Below are 13,407 nucleotides of genomic sequence, written 5' to 3'. Positions count from 1 at the left end.
GATAGAGCTAAATAGGCTTCATTAGGAGCCTTTGTTAAGTACTCCATGAGAGCTGAAATCACTTGCAGTGGGGCAGTGTTTCTGCCCAACCTACTGAGAGCAAAAAATCTTTAAGAGACTGACCTACAGAGATCACAGGAGACAGACTGGTGGCAGCAAGAGGTGACTAACAGGTAGCAAGGAGCAGCAGCTGGCAGGGCAGCCAGCCAGTGCAAGTGCTCAGATGGTAGAGCAAGCCAGGTGTCTTTTTCCCCTGAGCGAGAGGTGAACTCACATAGGTGCACTTCTGAACCCTGGGTCCTCACTGACCAAGAATAACCGCTGTGAGTGGGGTATGGTGTGGGAGCATAACCGCTGTGAGTGGGGTATGGTGTGGGAGCAGAGGGGGGCACAGAAAAGGAACTTTCAGTTGTGGAACTCAAGAACATGAGATTCCTGGAAGGGAGTTGAGAGCTCCTGGGGGCAACAACCTGAGTGGGAGGGGGAGCCCCCCATTCACCCTGGGGTAACAGACCAAGCTGTGAGCAGCTTTCTTGTCTATTTCATGCTCCAGCACTGAACCATGAAATTGACAAGAATGACAGCCAATGTAAATATCCCACAGTGTCTACACACACCCCGTCACCCTAATTACACTACCGTAAGCCCTACGCCTCTCACAGAGGTGGAATTATCCGTGTAGTAGCTCACTTACATCAACAGGAGCAAGGCTGTAGTGTGTATACTGACATAATTAGGTCGATGTAGGCTACCTTACATCCACCTAACTCTGTAGTGTAGACCATGGGAGAAAATACTAGAGGAACTCAAGATAGATGTCTGTTCTTAGAGCTGGTAGAGTAATTAACTAAACTACAAGTTGTTAGATGCTGTGGGGCAAGGCAGAAATGGTTTGTGTTAAGAGTTTTAAATGAAAATCTGGAACTAGGGGTAGCTGAATTGAGCTGCTGGTCTGTTTTCATTTCTTGGACTCCATTCTTAAAACTCCTTTTGCAGTAGTCAGGTAAGGACAATCCATCCTCTTCTAGAAGCTGTTCAGAATGCCTGCGCTGTTCTTGCCAGCCTGCTTCACTTGGTGAGGCCTTGGAAGTTGGGCTCTGTACACTGAGGCAACACTGCCTGCTGGCTCAGCAGCTTGTCAAGGATGCTAATTTCAGCATCTCGTTTCTCAATGTTCTCGGATGAAGTCCAGGACATGTCGTGCTGAAGCTTATAGGCACCAAGGAACTCATGTGGGCAACTGGTCCCCCATTCCTGTAGAAAACAGACAAGTTCATGTCAGGATTTAATCTCACTCACGGGAAGTTCAGCTGTTGCACAGGTCTCTACTAGGACTGAACAGCTCTACCAACATTGATAGATTTTAATATTCAGAGTGCTGTCAAACTTCCTAACAAAGGACTTTCTGCAGGTTTGAAGGCTTGCTTCCCTTCTTGTGGCATTAATGATTTGTTAGCCTTCCGAAGGAAAAAGCTGTACCTAGACACAAATGGGGTTTTATTTGAGAGTGCACTCTCTAACAGGAAAATAAAAATGGAAGGTGTATGTTAAGAAAAGCAAAGCATATAATAGCTATGCATGCGATATTTCGGGGGATGGGACTCAGGATTTTGCCTAGACATATCTGTTGGGGGAAGTGGGGGGGGAGGGGGAAGAGGACAGGTACCAGGAGTCATATGAATTGGAGGATTCAAGCAAATTCACTCATATTAGTTTGATTTGGGGTGATGAAATACCCAAACGCTGGTTTCAAAAACTTAACATGAGTACCAGGCTATTCAGAGTCTGACCTCCCTAGACATGTTAGCAACACTAACAATGACCGAGACATATTTTAAGGCCCATTACCATACTTTCTAATACAAGCTCTGTGTAGTGACAGAGCTGACAGGGACAAAGTAGTGGCTTAGCCAACTAGAGGCATTCATTGCCATGGGCCTCAATTTATGGTTCTCTCTTTTCTGTACTATACTATTACAATTTGCTTTTATTAAAGAATGTGAATTGAATATTGGACACTTCAGAGAGAAAATACAACTTTTACCTCAGAGGAGGTTCCTCAGAGTGGGGTAACATCATGAGCAAAGCCCTAGGAGGCAGTGATCTCTATTCCCAGAGGCGAAAGTAAGTCGGTACGGGGTACTGGCAAGAGCTGGTATACCATACTGGACCGGCTTCCCCAGGCCATTGCTGCCAGAGCCCTCCAGGTAGCAGAGGTGACTGGGACCCCGGGGCTCAGGCAGCGATTTAAAGGGCCTGGGGCTCCACTGCGGTAGTGGTGGCTGGGAGCCCCAGGCCCTTTAAATCAGTGTCTGAGCTTCGGGCCACCACCACCATCCTGCAGGCTCTGGCAGCGGGGCTCGGGCAGTGATTTAAAGGGCCCGGGGCTCCGGCCACTGTGGGGGGCCCGGGGCCCTCTAAATCACTGCCCAAGCCCCGCTGCTGGAGCCCTGGGGTAGTGTCAGTGGCAAGAAGCTCCGATGGCAATTTAAAGGGCCCAGGGTGGTAGCGGCAGCCAGAGCCCCAGGCCCTTTAAATCACCACCCGAGTCCCACTGCTGGAGCCCTGGGGTAGCGGCGGCGAGGCTACGGTAGTGATTTAAAAGGGCCAGGGGCTCCAGCCACTGCTACCAGAGCGTAGCCCCGGGCCCTTTAATTCTCCACCAGAATCCTGGGGTAGCAGTGGCAGCTGGGGGCTCTGTCAGCAATTTAAAGGGCCCAGGGCTCCACTGCGGTAGCGGCAGCCAGAGCCCGAGCCCTTTAAATCGCTCCTGAGCTCCCAGCCTCCTCCGCAGCTGGTAGCTCCCAGCCGCCACTACCTCAGCCAGAGCCCCGGGTCCTTTAAATCTCGATTTAAAGTCTAGGGATTTAAAGGCCCCTCCCCTTCCAGTTGAGGCCCCGTCCCCCTGCTCAGGGCTCCAGTATACCAGTAAGTCCTTTAAGTTACTTTCACCCCGTCTATACCAGTACTGTGATTATGCTCACTCTATTCCTGAGCAGTGACCAGAACGGGGCCTACTTAGAAATCCACTGCTGGTGTACATGGGGGCGGGAGGAGATAGTATCACAGCTTTCCAGCCCTTTGGGGCACGTCATATGTAACCCTCTTGATCTGTAACAAGAATCCTCAATTTTATATATAATGAAAACTCTAAAGCTTCTTTAGTTCACAACCAAGGAAAGGGCAGCTGTGGCTGCCTAGAGCAGGGGAGCTTCTCTGAGACCTCCCCACTAAGAGTTAAGTAACCCCCAGTTTCCACGTCTAAACACATGAAATGCTGAACTGTGAAGAGGCAGGGAATCAACTTTTGGGCTTAACATTGGAAAAGATTGTCCTGAGGAGATTCACTGACATGGGGTTCAGAGGAGATGGATCTGCAAGCATGTGTGTTAATTCCACCAGGAGGGGACTCCTTGAAATCTCCCATTCAGTTCTCAGGTCAATCTAGAATATTTTTTTGGCCTGCTTTCTAAACAGCTAAAATCTTTTCAACTTTCCTCAAAGACTATTTCACAATACAGCTCCCAAGCCAACCTGCGAGCACAAACCAAGTCACCATTAAAAAAACCTACCCTCTTAAGAGCAGCTTTCGTAAGTGCACCCCCATTGGTTCAGTGGACTCTTTGCTGAGAGACCCCAGACAGAATGAGCCAGCCCCCAATGTGTGCTGGTGACATCCGCTTCATGCTCACTCTCGATTCCCACTCTTTCAGGAGAATGGGTTCCCACCTACCTTAGGAGAAAGGATGGAAAAATATCTCTGGCCATTTTCCCGCTGGTACAGGTAGTAGATGTTTCCTGGTTTCTTCACAATATTGCAGTTTACATGATGAAGATCAGCATCTCTGTTAGCTTCATCCAAGACCTTCATACAACAGAATTGTAAGACCCTTGTCCCCTCTGAAATCCACACAGTTGAAAAGAAAAGCGCAACACTCACACCTCAGACTATACAGCATGCCTTCCAGCACTGAAACACAGCAGCAATTCTCCACCAGGAGCACTATGCTGTAATTCTGGAAAGCAAGGGAAGAAACTCCCTCAGTAAAGTCAACTCAACAATGTGGGCTAATTTGTGCTGATGTCTCATAACTATCAGCACTACGTAGACGCCTCCCTTGGAATCTAGCTTGGCCATTCCATCTAACGGACCTGCTAGAAAAAAAGGCCACAGGTTTATTTGTGCATATGGGGCTTTATGGCTCCAAATTTCAAGTTCCACGACTTGCTTCTTAGAAGTTGGGCGGGGGAGGGGAAGGAAAACTTGTATAGTTATCTGTTAACTCTGAGGCTTCCCTATATGTCTACAATGGCCAATTACAACCCAATGGAGTAGCAGGACTAAGACCTGCTAATGATGAATCACTACCAAAGACTCAGGGCTGCTGAATTCAGGAAAGCAATACAGATCCTGCCTTTACTAGATAAAGCACTTGCCTTTCACACATGGGTTCAAATCTGTCTCCGGATCACAAATCAGCCAAGTAGCTGAGATCACATCTATTATGGTGGGTATCTATAGGGAACTGTGTCCCTAACAAGCGAGGACAGAATTTCCCCATGAAAATCATGTTACACACCCATCCTTGACACCTCTGCTACTTTCAACACAGTCAGTCATACTGTCCTCCCTTGGCTTTTGTAATTGTGTCAGCTCTGGACTCGCCTTCCACCTCCCTGGTCATTCAGTCAATAACTCCTTTGGTGGACCCTCCTCCTATTCTCCATAGCCCCCCAGGTTTATATCCTAAACCCAATCCTTTTCTCCCATTACATCCATCCTCTCTGGAAACCTACCTACTCACATGCTTCATTTAGCTTTTTATGAAGAGAACAGCTCTAGCTCTCCACTCTATGGAATCCCAGATTTCTTCCTGGATGTTTTGCAACCAAGATTAATTTAGCATAGCTAAAACCAAGCTTCCCAAACCTCCTTCCTTCCCAAACCTGGGAGTGAGCCATCTTTGAGTGCTCTCTCTCCCGTATCTCACACATCCAGGCTGCATCCAAACCTTGTTGCTTCTTCCTCTGTAACATCCAAGATGTTAGCTTAGATATTGGAGCACAATGCTGTGGTATGGGAGGTTTATGTCACAAATCCTATCATTCCAAAGAGACAGCTGCTTTTGCTTTAGAGATTGTACACTTCATACTGTTTGAGAAAGGAGCAAGCTTCTTTACCTCATAAAGCTGGGAGACAGCACAAAGATCTTACAGTTTCTGGTCACATATTCTGTATCAAGACTTTTGCCCTCCACACACTACTCACTCTACCTGGAAAAAAGTAAACATTTCTCTGCCAGCGACATGAAGTGAGCTGTAGCTCACGAAAGCTTATGCTCAAATAAATTTGTTAGTCTCTAAGGTGCCACAAGTACTCTTTTTTTTTTTTGAGAATGGTTTCAGAAAGACGAGTTGGACTGCTGCCTGTTTTTAACCTGTTCTCTGTACCATGAAATGGATACACAACTACAAACCATGTACCATTCTGACAGGTACTAGAAATCAGTTCAACCTGCAGGATTGACAGATAAGCACTGATAATGCTAAATTCTCCCTTACCTTCCGGGCCTGCTCCTGCAGATTGCGGATTTGCTCAGCTATGACAGTCAATCTGTTGCAAGCATTAGCTCGGATGAATTCATCTGCCTTGTAAGAAAGAGGGAAATGTTAATAAACAGGCATCAGAGAAAACTTACTGGCCTTCTCACTCCTTGTAAATATTAGTTTGTATGGGTTTAATGCCTGCCAGCTCCACTCCCACTATGTTGGCCTTTCTGACCTCACCAAAACTCAGGCTGGTTATTTCAGGTAATGTTATGGAAATTGCACAATGTGCATTGTTACACGAAGACTGGCATGAAAACTTGCCATAAGCAGCCTGAGTTTTGGTATGGTCATAAAGTAAGTTCTTCTTGAACCTGTCTGATGAGGTATATGCTCTGAAACACAAGATTTGCCATTTAGCCAGGAAAGTACGCGCTGAAGATGTGGTTCCTTTTCAGGTATCTAATATTTTTTTTAATCTTGCTAAGCTTTTGCCACATATTTGCTTTTAGAGCATGGGTGGACAAACTATGGCCTGCGGGGCTTTGGAGCCGGCCCACAGGATTGCCACCCCCGTGGCACCGTGGGCCCCACGCCGCTCTGGGAAGCGGCCGACACCACGTTCCTGCAGCCCCTGGCGAAAGGGGAGCAGAGCGCTTCGGGTGCTGCCCATGCCTGTGGGTATCTCCACCGAAGCTCCCATTGGCCAGGAACGGGGAACCGTGGCCAATGGGAGCTTCAGGGGAGATACCCACAGGCAAGTACAGCACGCACAGCTCTCTGCCCCGCCCCACCCCACCCCGGAGCCTGCTCTGGCCCCAGTGCACACCGCTGCCACCCCAGAGCCACTCCAGGTAAGCGACGCTGGGCCAGAGCCCAAACCCCTCCTACACCCCAACCCCCTGCCGAGCCCCATGCCTGCACCCCAACCCCTGCCACACCCCTCCTGCACCCCAGCCCTGAACCCCCTCCCGCACTCCGCACCCCTCCCACACTGTGCACCCATTCCTGCACCCGAGCCCCCTTCCCTGAGTCCCTTTGGATACCCTGCACCCCTCCTCTGCCCCAACCCCTTGCTCTGAGCCCCTTCCTGCACACTGCACCCCTCCCACACTCCAACATTAATGGCCCTGCAAGCAATTTCTCCACCCAGATGTGACCCTTGGGCCAAAAAGTTTGCCCACCCCTGTTTTAAAAAGTTACCTCTTCTTTCAATAATACTGTAGATGAAGACCTTACTTTTGTGCTTGACTTCCTGCTGAAGGAGGTATCACACGTCTGCAAGGATTAAATCCCATTGAACAGATTCCTTGTTCTTGGCACAAACAGCTTTTGTAGCTGCAGGCCCATGATACCTCTAGGTCATCAGCTCAAATTCAGCCTCCCTCAGTAATAATTTGTTAACAACTGATGGCTGTTTTGTGGCCAACGAGAGAGGTTTGGTAGTTTCCATCTAATTCTCCAGGAACAGAGTCACATCACAATTACCAACATAATTGGAACAAACTGCCCCTACCACTCCATTTGAGCATCTGCAGAAAAGTCAAGAACTGATTCCGCCATGAAGACTAAACTCCCTTTTCACCTGTAATAGTGGTCCTGCAGGTTCATGTCTGAGACAGGTTGGCAGGGCTACATGGAAGAAGCTTGCAGTACTTCTGCATTTGCTGTTCTTCAGTCACTGAGACTTCAAATTCAAAAATTATCAGGATTTACCTCACTAAGAAAAATAGTCTTGGCCTTTCAGGATTATAGGAACTGCCAGATTGGATCAGATTTGAGTTCCAGCTAGTTCAGTATTCTGTCTCTAAAGCATCTGTTACTGACCACTGTCAGAGGAAGATGCAAGAACCCTGCAGTAGGCAGAACTGTGGGATAATCGGTCTCCTTCATTTGATCTCATCCTGATCTCCAATAATTAATCCATGTCTACACTACAGACTTTTGCTAGCATACTCATGTCAGTCAGGGATTGCACCTCATCATGCCCCGACACTGGGGCCTGTGCTGTGTTTTGGGGCCTGTGCTGTGCTGGCAAAAGCACCTAGTGTAAATACAGCTAGACTGCATAACTTCACTTTTGCTGGTAACGCTTGTTTAATTCAAGAAGCTGGAACAGGCTATACCAGTAGAAGCTGAGTTTTGCCAGCGTAAGTTGTGTCCACCAGGAGTGCTTTGATGGTATAGTATAGGGGTGGGCAAACTATGGCCCATGGGCCAGATACGGCCCTGCAGGGTTTTGGGATTGCCACCCCCGTGGCGCCGTGGGCCCCACGCCGCTCTGGGAAGCGGCTGGCACAACATCCCTGCAGCCCCTGGCGAAAGGGGAGCAGAGAGCTTCGCATGCTGCCCTTGTCTGTGGAACGGGGAACCACAGCCAATGGGAGCTTCGGGGGAGATACCCACAGTCAGATAGAGCTTGCAGAGCTCTCTGCCCCCACCCCTTCCCAGGGGCCACAGGGACGTGATGCCAGCCGCTTCCCAGAGCAGCGCAGGGCCAGGGCAGGCGGGCAGCCTGCCCTGGCCCTACTGCACACCGCTGCCACCCCGGAGCTGCTCCAGGTAAGTAGCGCTGGGCCGGAGCCCGAACCCCTCCTGCACCCCATACCCAACGCCCTGCCCTAAACCCCTGCCTGCACCCCAACCACCTGTCCTGAACCCCCTCCTGCACTCCGCACCCCTCCCTGCACCAATGCCCTGAGCCCCCTCCTTCAATGCGCACCCCCTCCTGCACCAATGCCCTGAGACTCTTCCTGCACTGTGCACCCCCTCCTGCACACCAACCCCCTTCCCTGAGCCCCCTCGTACACTCCACACCCCTCCTCTGCCCCAATCCCTTGCTCTGAGCCCCTTCCTGCACACCGCACCCCCTCCAACACCACACACTCCCTCCGCACCCCAACTCCTTGCCCCAGCCCTACATTCATGGCCCTGCAAGCAATTTTCCCACCCAGATGTGGCCCTCAGGCCAAAATGTTTGCCCACCCCGGTATAGTATAAAAGTTTAGCCAAACTTCCTGTAACAATAAGTTCCACTCTTCAATCACACATTCTGTGAAAAAGTATTTCTTTTTATCTATTTTTAATTTCCCACTTTTTAATTCCATTAAACATTCCCTTCTTCTTGTGTTTGGAGACAGGGAGAACAGAAGTTCCTGATCTACCTTCTCTAAGCCATTCATTGTTTTATGTATTTTTTTATCGTGTTCCGTCTTCTTGTTCTCCTTTCAAAGAGAAGTAAATCCAATCCTTTCCACTATCATTCTTCTCAGAGCCACCTCGATCGCTGCCATATGGAGTATAAGCCTCTGTCTAAACTTAAAACACTACTGCAGCTGCACCACTGTAGCACTTCAGTGTAAACATTTACTACAACAATGTTCTCCCATCACTGTAGTAAAATTCACCACCCTGCAAGGCAGAATTCTTCCATCCACCTAGTGCTGCCTACATAGGGACTTAGAGCAGCTTAACTACGTAGCTCAGGAGTGTGGATTTGTCACACCCCTGAGCAAAGTAGTTGGGTCAAACTAGTTTTCTAGTGTAGAACAGCCCTTAGTCTGCTGCTATGGAAGCAACTGCCTCTTCTTCCTCGTGCTGATTGACTAAACAAGTGATGCCTTTTCCCTTGATTTTTTCTATTTCAAGTGCAACCTTGAAAGAAGGGACCAAAAGTGAATTATTTGTATTACAGTAGAGCATAGAGGCCTCAAGCAAGATCAGGGCCCTAATGTCAGGTGACATGTTAGGTGTCAGAAACTGGGAATGAGCGACAGGGGATGGACCACATGATGATTACCTGTTCTGTTCATTCCCTCTCGGGCACCTGGCATTGGCCACTGTCAGAAGACAGGATACTGGGCTAGATGGACCTCTGGTCTGACCCAGTAGGGCCATTCTTATGCTTTCCCAGTCCAGTACTTTAACCGGAAGACGAGCCCGTCTTCCTGTCTGAATGGTGCATTGCACAGGAGAACGTCCCATCCATTTGTATATGCAGTAATATCCATTACTACAAATGGGTCTCTTATTGGTTTTAACCAGGACCCTCTGTATTCCAAAATTCTGCAGCAGCAGAATTACAGTGGAGTTCATCCCTTGCTGAATTGAGCTCCAGAATTTGAGCTTTCAAGGGTTTTTTTAAATTGTTTCTAGTTCTTATCATTGCAGCAGCAGTCGCATGAACCAAATGTGAACCCATGTTCTTATCCTGACTGTGGGTGTGTCTACACTACACGTGCTACAGCAGCACAGGTGCAGCACTGCTGTTGTAGCATGGAGACACTTGCTACAATGATGGAAGGGGGTTTTCTGTCACTGCAGTAAAGCCACCCCCTCGCAAGGCAGTAAAATAATTAATTCATCAACCTAGTGGTGTCTATACCAAGGCTTAGGTTGGGCTAAGTATGACTCTTGGCCTGAGTGAAAAATTTACACTCAAGTGATGCACCTAGGTCAACCTAAGTTTGAGGTGTACCAAGGGGCTCTGCTGGCCTCCACTGCTTCCCCGTCTGGGTCCAGTGTGAGTTCTTCAGACACTCAGACATCATTGTGTAGAGATCATTGCTGACCCACTGGTGATACCCCACCCCAAGAGTGCCAACTCCCCCAATAGATGCTTCTAAAGATGCCCACATTAGAAGCAAGAGGAAGCGCAGAGGGCACGCCCGTTATTCAATGAGGAGGGGAAAATAGTAACAGAAAATCCAGCAATGTCTGAAGCGTTAAATGCCTTGTTTGTTGTTTTCACCAAAAAGGGTAGCAGCGATTGGATGAACAAACCCTAGTCTATACTACAGAGTTAGGTCAACGTAAGGCATCTTGCGTTGACCTAGCTATGGAGCTGTGCACACTGCTCCCACCACTTTAAACTCGCCCGCTACACTGACATAATAAAACCACTGTGGCAAGAGATGTAGCACTTAGGTTGACAGAGTGAGGCAGTGTCAGTGTAGACTGGGGCGGGCAAACTTTTTGGCATGAGGGCCACATTAGATTTCCAAAATTGTATGGAAGGCCAGTTAAGGGAGGCTGTGCCTCTCAAAACAGCCAGGCGTGGCCCAGTCCCTGCCCCCAATCTGACTACCACTGCTTCTCACCCCCTCCGGGACTCCTGCCCCATCCAACCACCCCTTCTCCCTGTCCCCTGACTGCCCCCAGAACCCCTGCCCCCCACCCCCATTCTGCACCCCCATTCCCCGTCCTCTGACCACCCTGACTCCTATCCACACCCCTGCCCACCACCCTGAACTCCCCTGCCCTCTCTCCAACCTTCCCTGCCCCCTTACCGTGCTGCCTGGAGCATTGGTGGCTGGCAGCACTACAGCCACGCTGCCCAGAGCACCAAGACAGGCAGCCATGCTACCCAGCTGGAGCCAGCCACACCACTGAGCACCGGGTCAATCTGCAGCTCTGTAGCTGAGCTGCCAGCAAGATCTTGCAGCCTGCCGCCCGGAGCATTGCACCAGCAGTGCAGTGAGCTGAGGCTATGGGGGAGGGGCTGGGAGCTATCCTCCTGGTCCAGGAGCTCTGGGGCTGGGCAGGAGGGTCCCGCGGGCCGCACGTGGCCCGTAGTTTGCCCACTTCTGGTGTGGATACTGTGGTGCTTACACTGACCTAACTGGCCTCCAGGTGTCCCATAATGCCCAAAGTGACCATTCTGGTCACTATTTTGACCTCTGCTGTCCTGCAGCCAGGTACACAAATATGCGCCTCTCCCCTTTTAAAGCCCCAGGAAGTTTTGAAATTGCTCTTCCTGTTTGCTTGGCATGGAGAGCTAACATAGCAACTGCCCAGCTGATCATGCCAGCTCCGTGCAGCAAACAGGCTCCCACCTGGAATACGCTGGAGGTAGTGGATCTCCCAGGTCTGTGGGGAGAGGAGTCTGTGCAGTCATGGGCACTTCAATATCTATGACCAGATAGCCCTTGTCCTCTATGCCCTGCGCAATGACAGCAACACAGCAGTGCCACGTAAAAATCAAGGAGCTTAGGCACGCGTACCAGAAGGCAAGGGAGGCAAATAATCACTGTGGTGCAGAGCTGCAGACATGCTCCTCTACAAGGAGGTGCATGTCATCCACTGCAGCGACCCCACCTCCACAGTGAAGAACCCAATGGGTACTTCGAGGGGGGGGGGGACAGGACTGGAGTCACAGAACACTAGAGCAAACGCCGAGAATGAGGAAGTGGAGGCGAAGAAGGATCGGGGCAGGCGACAGGGAGATCCGGTGGTGTGGTGAGCCAGAACCTCTTTTTGACTCCTGAGCAGTCTAGCTCTAGCAAGCCTGATGAGTACACAGTTTGCTTCAATACTGCAGGGACACATCTGCTCATGTACTGCATTTTTAATCAGGCTAGAAGAGCTAGTGAAATAACCAATACAGAGACAGCTGCTGTCTGCGTCTCATTCCCCTGTATGAGGGAGACGGAGGGCCCTGCCAAACAGTGGGTTTATGAACGCCAGGAAGTCCCATGAAGCCTCCATAGAGATCTCCAGGAAACTTTCCTGGAGGTAATCTGCAATCCTCTGCCAAAGATTTCCAGGAAGGGCTGCCTTGTTTCTTCCCCCATGGTAGAACACTTTGCCACGCCACCCAGCAATTACTTCGGCAGGCACCATTGCAGCGCACCAGCTAGCAGGCGCCAGGAAGAAATGGGCTTAACTTGCAGCAAAGGAATTTAGATTAGACAGCAGGAAAAACTTCTTAGCAGTCAGAGTCGTTAAGCACTGGAGGAAACCACCTATGGAGGTTGTGGGATTTCCATCATTGGAGTTTTTAGAACAGGTAGCCAAACACCTGCCAGGATGGTCTAGCTCAGCGTTTCCCAAACCAGGGGGCAGACCCAAAAATGGGGGTTGTAAGACTACTGGAGAGCAGCCTCTGCGGGCCAGGTGCCCAGCTGTGCAGGGAGCAGGGCCACTACCAGCAGCACAGAAATAAGGGTGGCATGGTATGGGTGGTCGTCGCGTTTGGGGGGTCATCACAGCCAGAAATCTTTTCAGCGGGGGTCCCACCAAGGCGAGTGTGAGAAGCCCTGGCCTAGCTACCTCTAGCCCTGCCCTGGCGCAGGGACGGGCCGAGCCGAGCCGGCGAGAGCCCCTCACGCCCCGCTGTTCTGGGAGGGCTTCGCTCGCCCCTTTCCCAGCAGGGCCCGTCCGGGCTGGTTCGCAGCCCGCGGGAACGGAACTGGTTTGAGCAGCGCCGCGCCAGCTCCCCGGGCCGGGGCGGCCCATGGGGCCACCCGCGACCCCCGGTAACGGGGCAGCCCAGCTCGCCCCCACCCGGAAAGTCCCGAGGGGCCCCGACCTCCAAAGCCCAGGCTCGCCGGGCTCCTCACCGTCTGCACTCGCTGCGCCAGAGCCACGAGCTCGCCGGGATCCGCGCCCCGGCCGCCGCCGCGCTCCACCAGCGCCACAGCGGCTCCTGCGGGAGGGGAGAGAGCCCGTTAGAAAGCGACGCGACGCGGCCCCGGGGCGGCGGGCGGGGGACGATACAGCCGCGCTCAGCCTCACTCACCCGCCCCGGCAGCGTCCACCTCCGCCCGGCCTGCCGCCATCGCCGCGGCCTGCCTCCCTCGCGAGGCCGAGCGGTTCCGTGGGCGGGGCCGCGACAAATCCGCGCTCTGGGGCGGACGGGGCTGTGACGGCAGGGGCGGGGCTCTGGGGGAGGGGGCGGGGCTGTGACGACAGGGCGGGGCTCTGGGGGAGGGGGCGGGGCTGTGACGGCAGGGGCGGGGCTCTGGGGGAGGGGGCGGGGCTGTGACGGCAGGGCCGGGGCTCTGGGGGAGGGGGCGGGGCTGTGACGGCAGGGGCGGGGCTCTGGGGGAGGGGGCGGGGCTGTGACGACAGGGGCGGGGC

The 13,407-nt window shown here is 51.7% G+C and overlaps 1 protein-coding gene across 1 annotated transcript; it reads right to left on the bottom strand.

Annotated features, from left to right (window-relative positions):
- Nucleotides 1-251: 251 nt before the first annotated feature.
- C18H1orf50 (chromosome 18 C1orf50 homolog) lies at nt 252-13,178 on the bottom strand. Its single transcript, XM_038377033.2, has 5 exons — nt 13,067-13,178; nt 12,888-12,973; nt 5,563-5,649; nt 3,734-3,865; nt 252-1,254 (listed from the first exon to the last, which is right to left on the bottom strand). Exons 1-5 carry the CDS (start codon nt 13,104-13,106, stop codon nt 1,069-1,071), a joined length of 531 nt encoding a protein of 176 aa, XP_038232961.1. The 5' UTR covers nt 13,107-13,178; the 3' UTR covers nt 252-1,068.
- Between the last annotated feature and the right edge of the window lie 229 nt (nt 13,179-13,407).

This window comes from Dermochelys coriacea, chromosome 18, assembly GCF_009764565.3.
Source record: "Dermochelys coriacea isolate rDerCor1 chromosome 18, rDerCor1.pri.v4, whole genome shotgun sequence".
In the NCBI taxonomy this organism is placed as follows: domain Eukaryota; kingdom Metazoa; phylum Chordata; order Testudines; family Dermochelyidae; genus Dermochelys; species Dermochelys coriacea.
The sequence above is the reverse complement of the archived record's forward strand: the minus strand, read 5'-3'. Positions and strand labels throughout refer to the sequence as shown.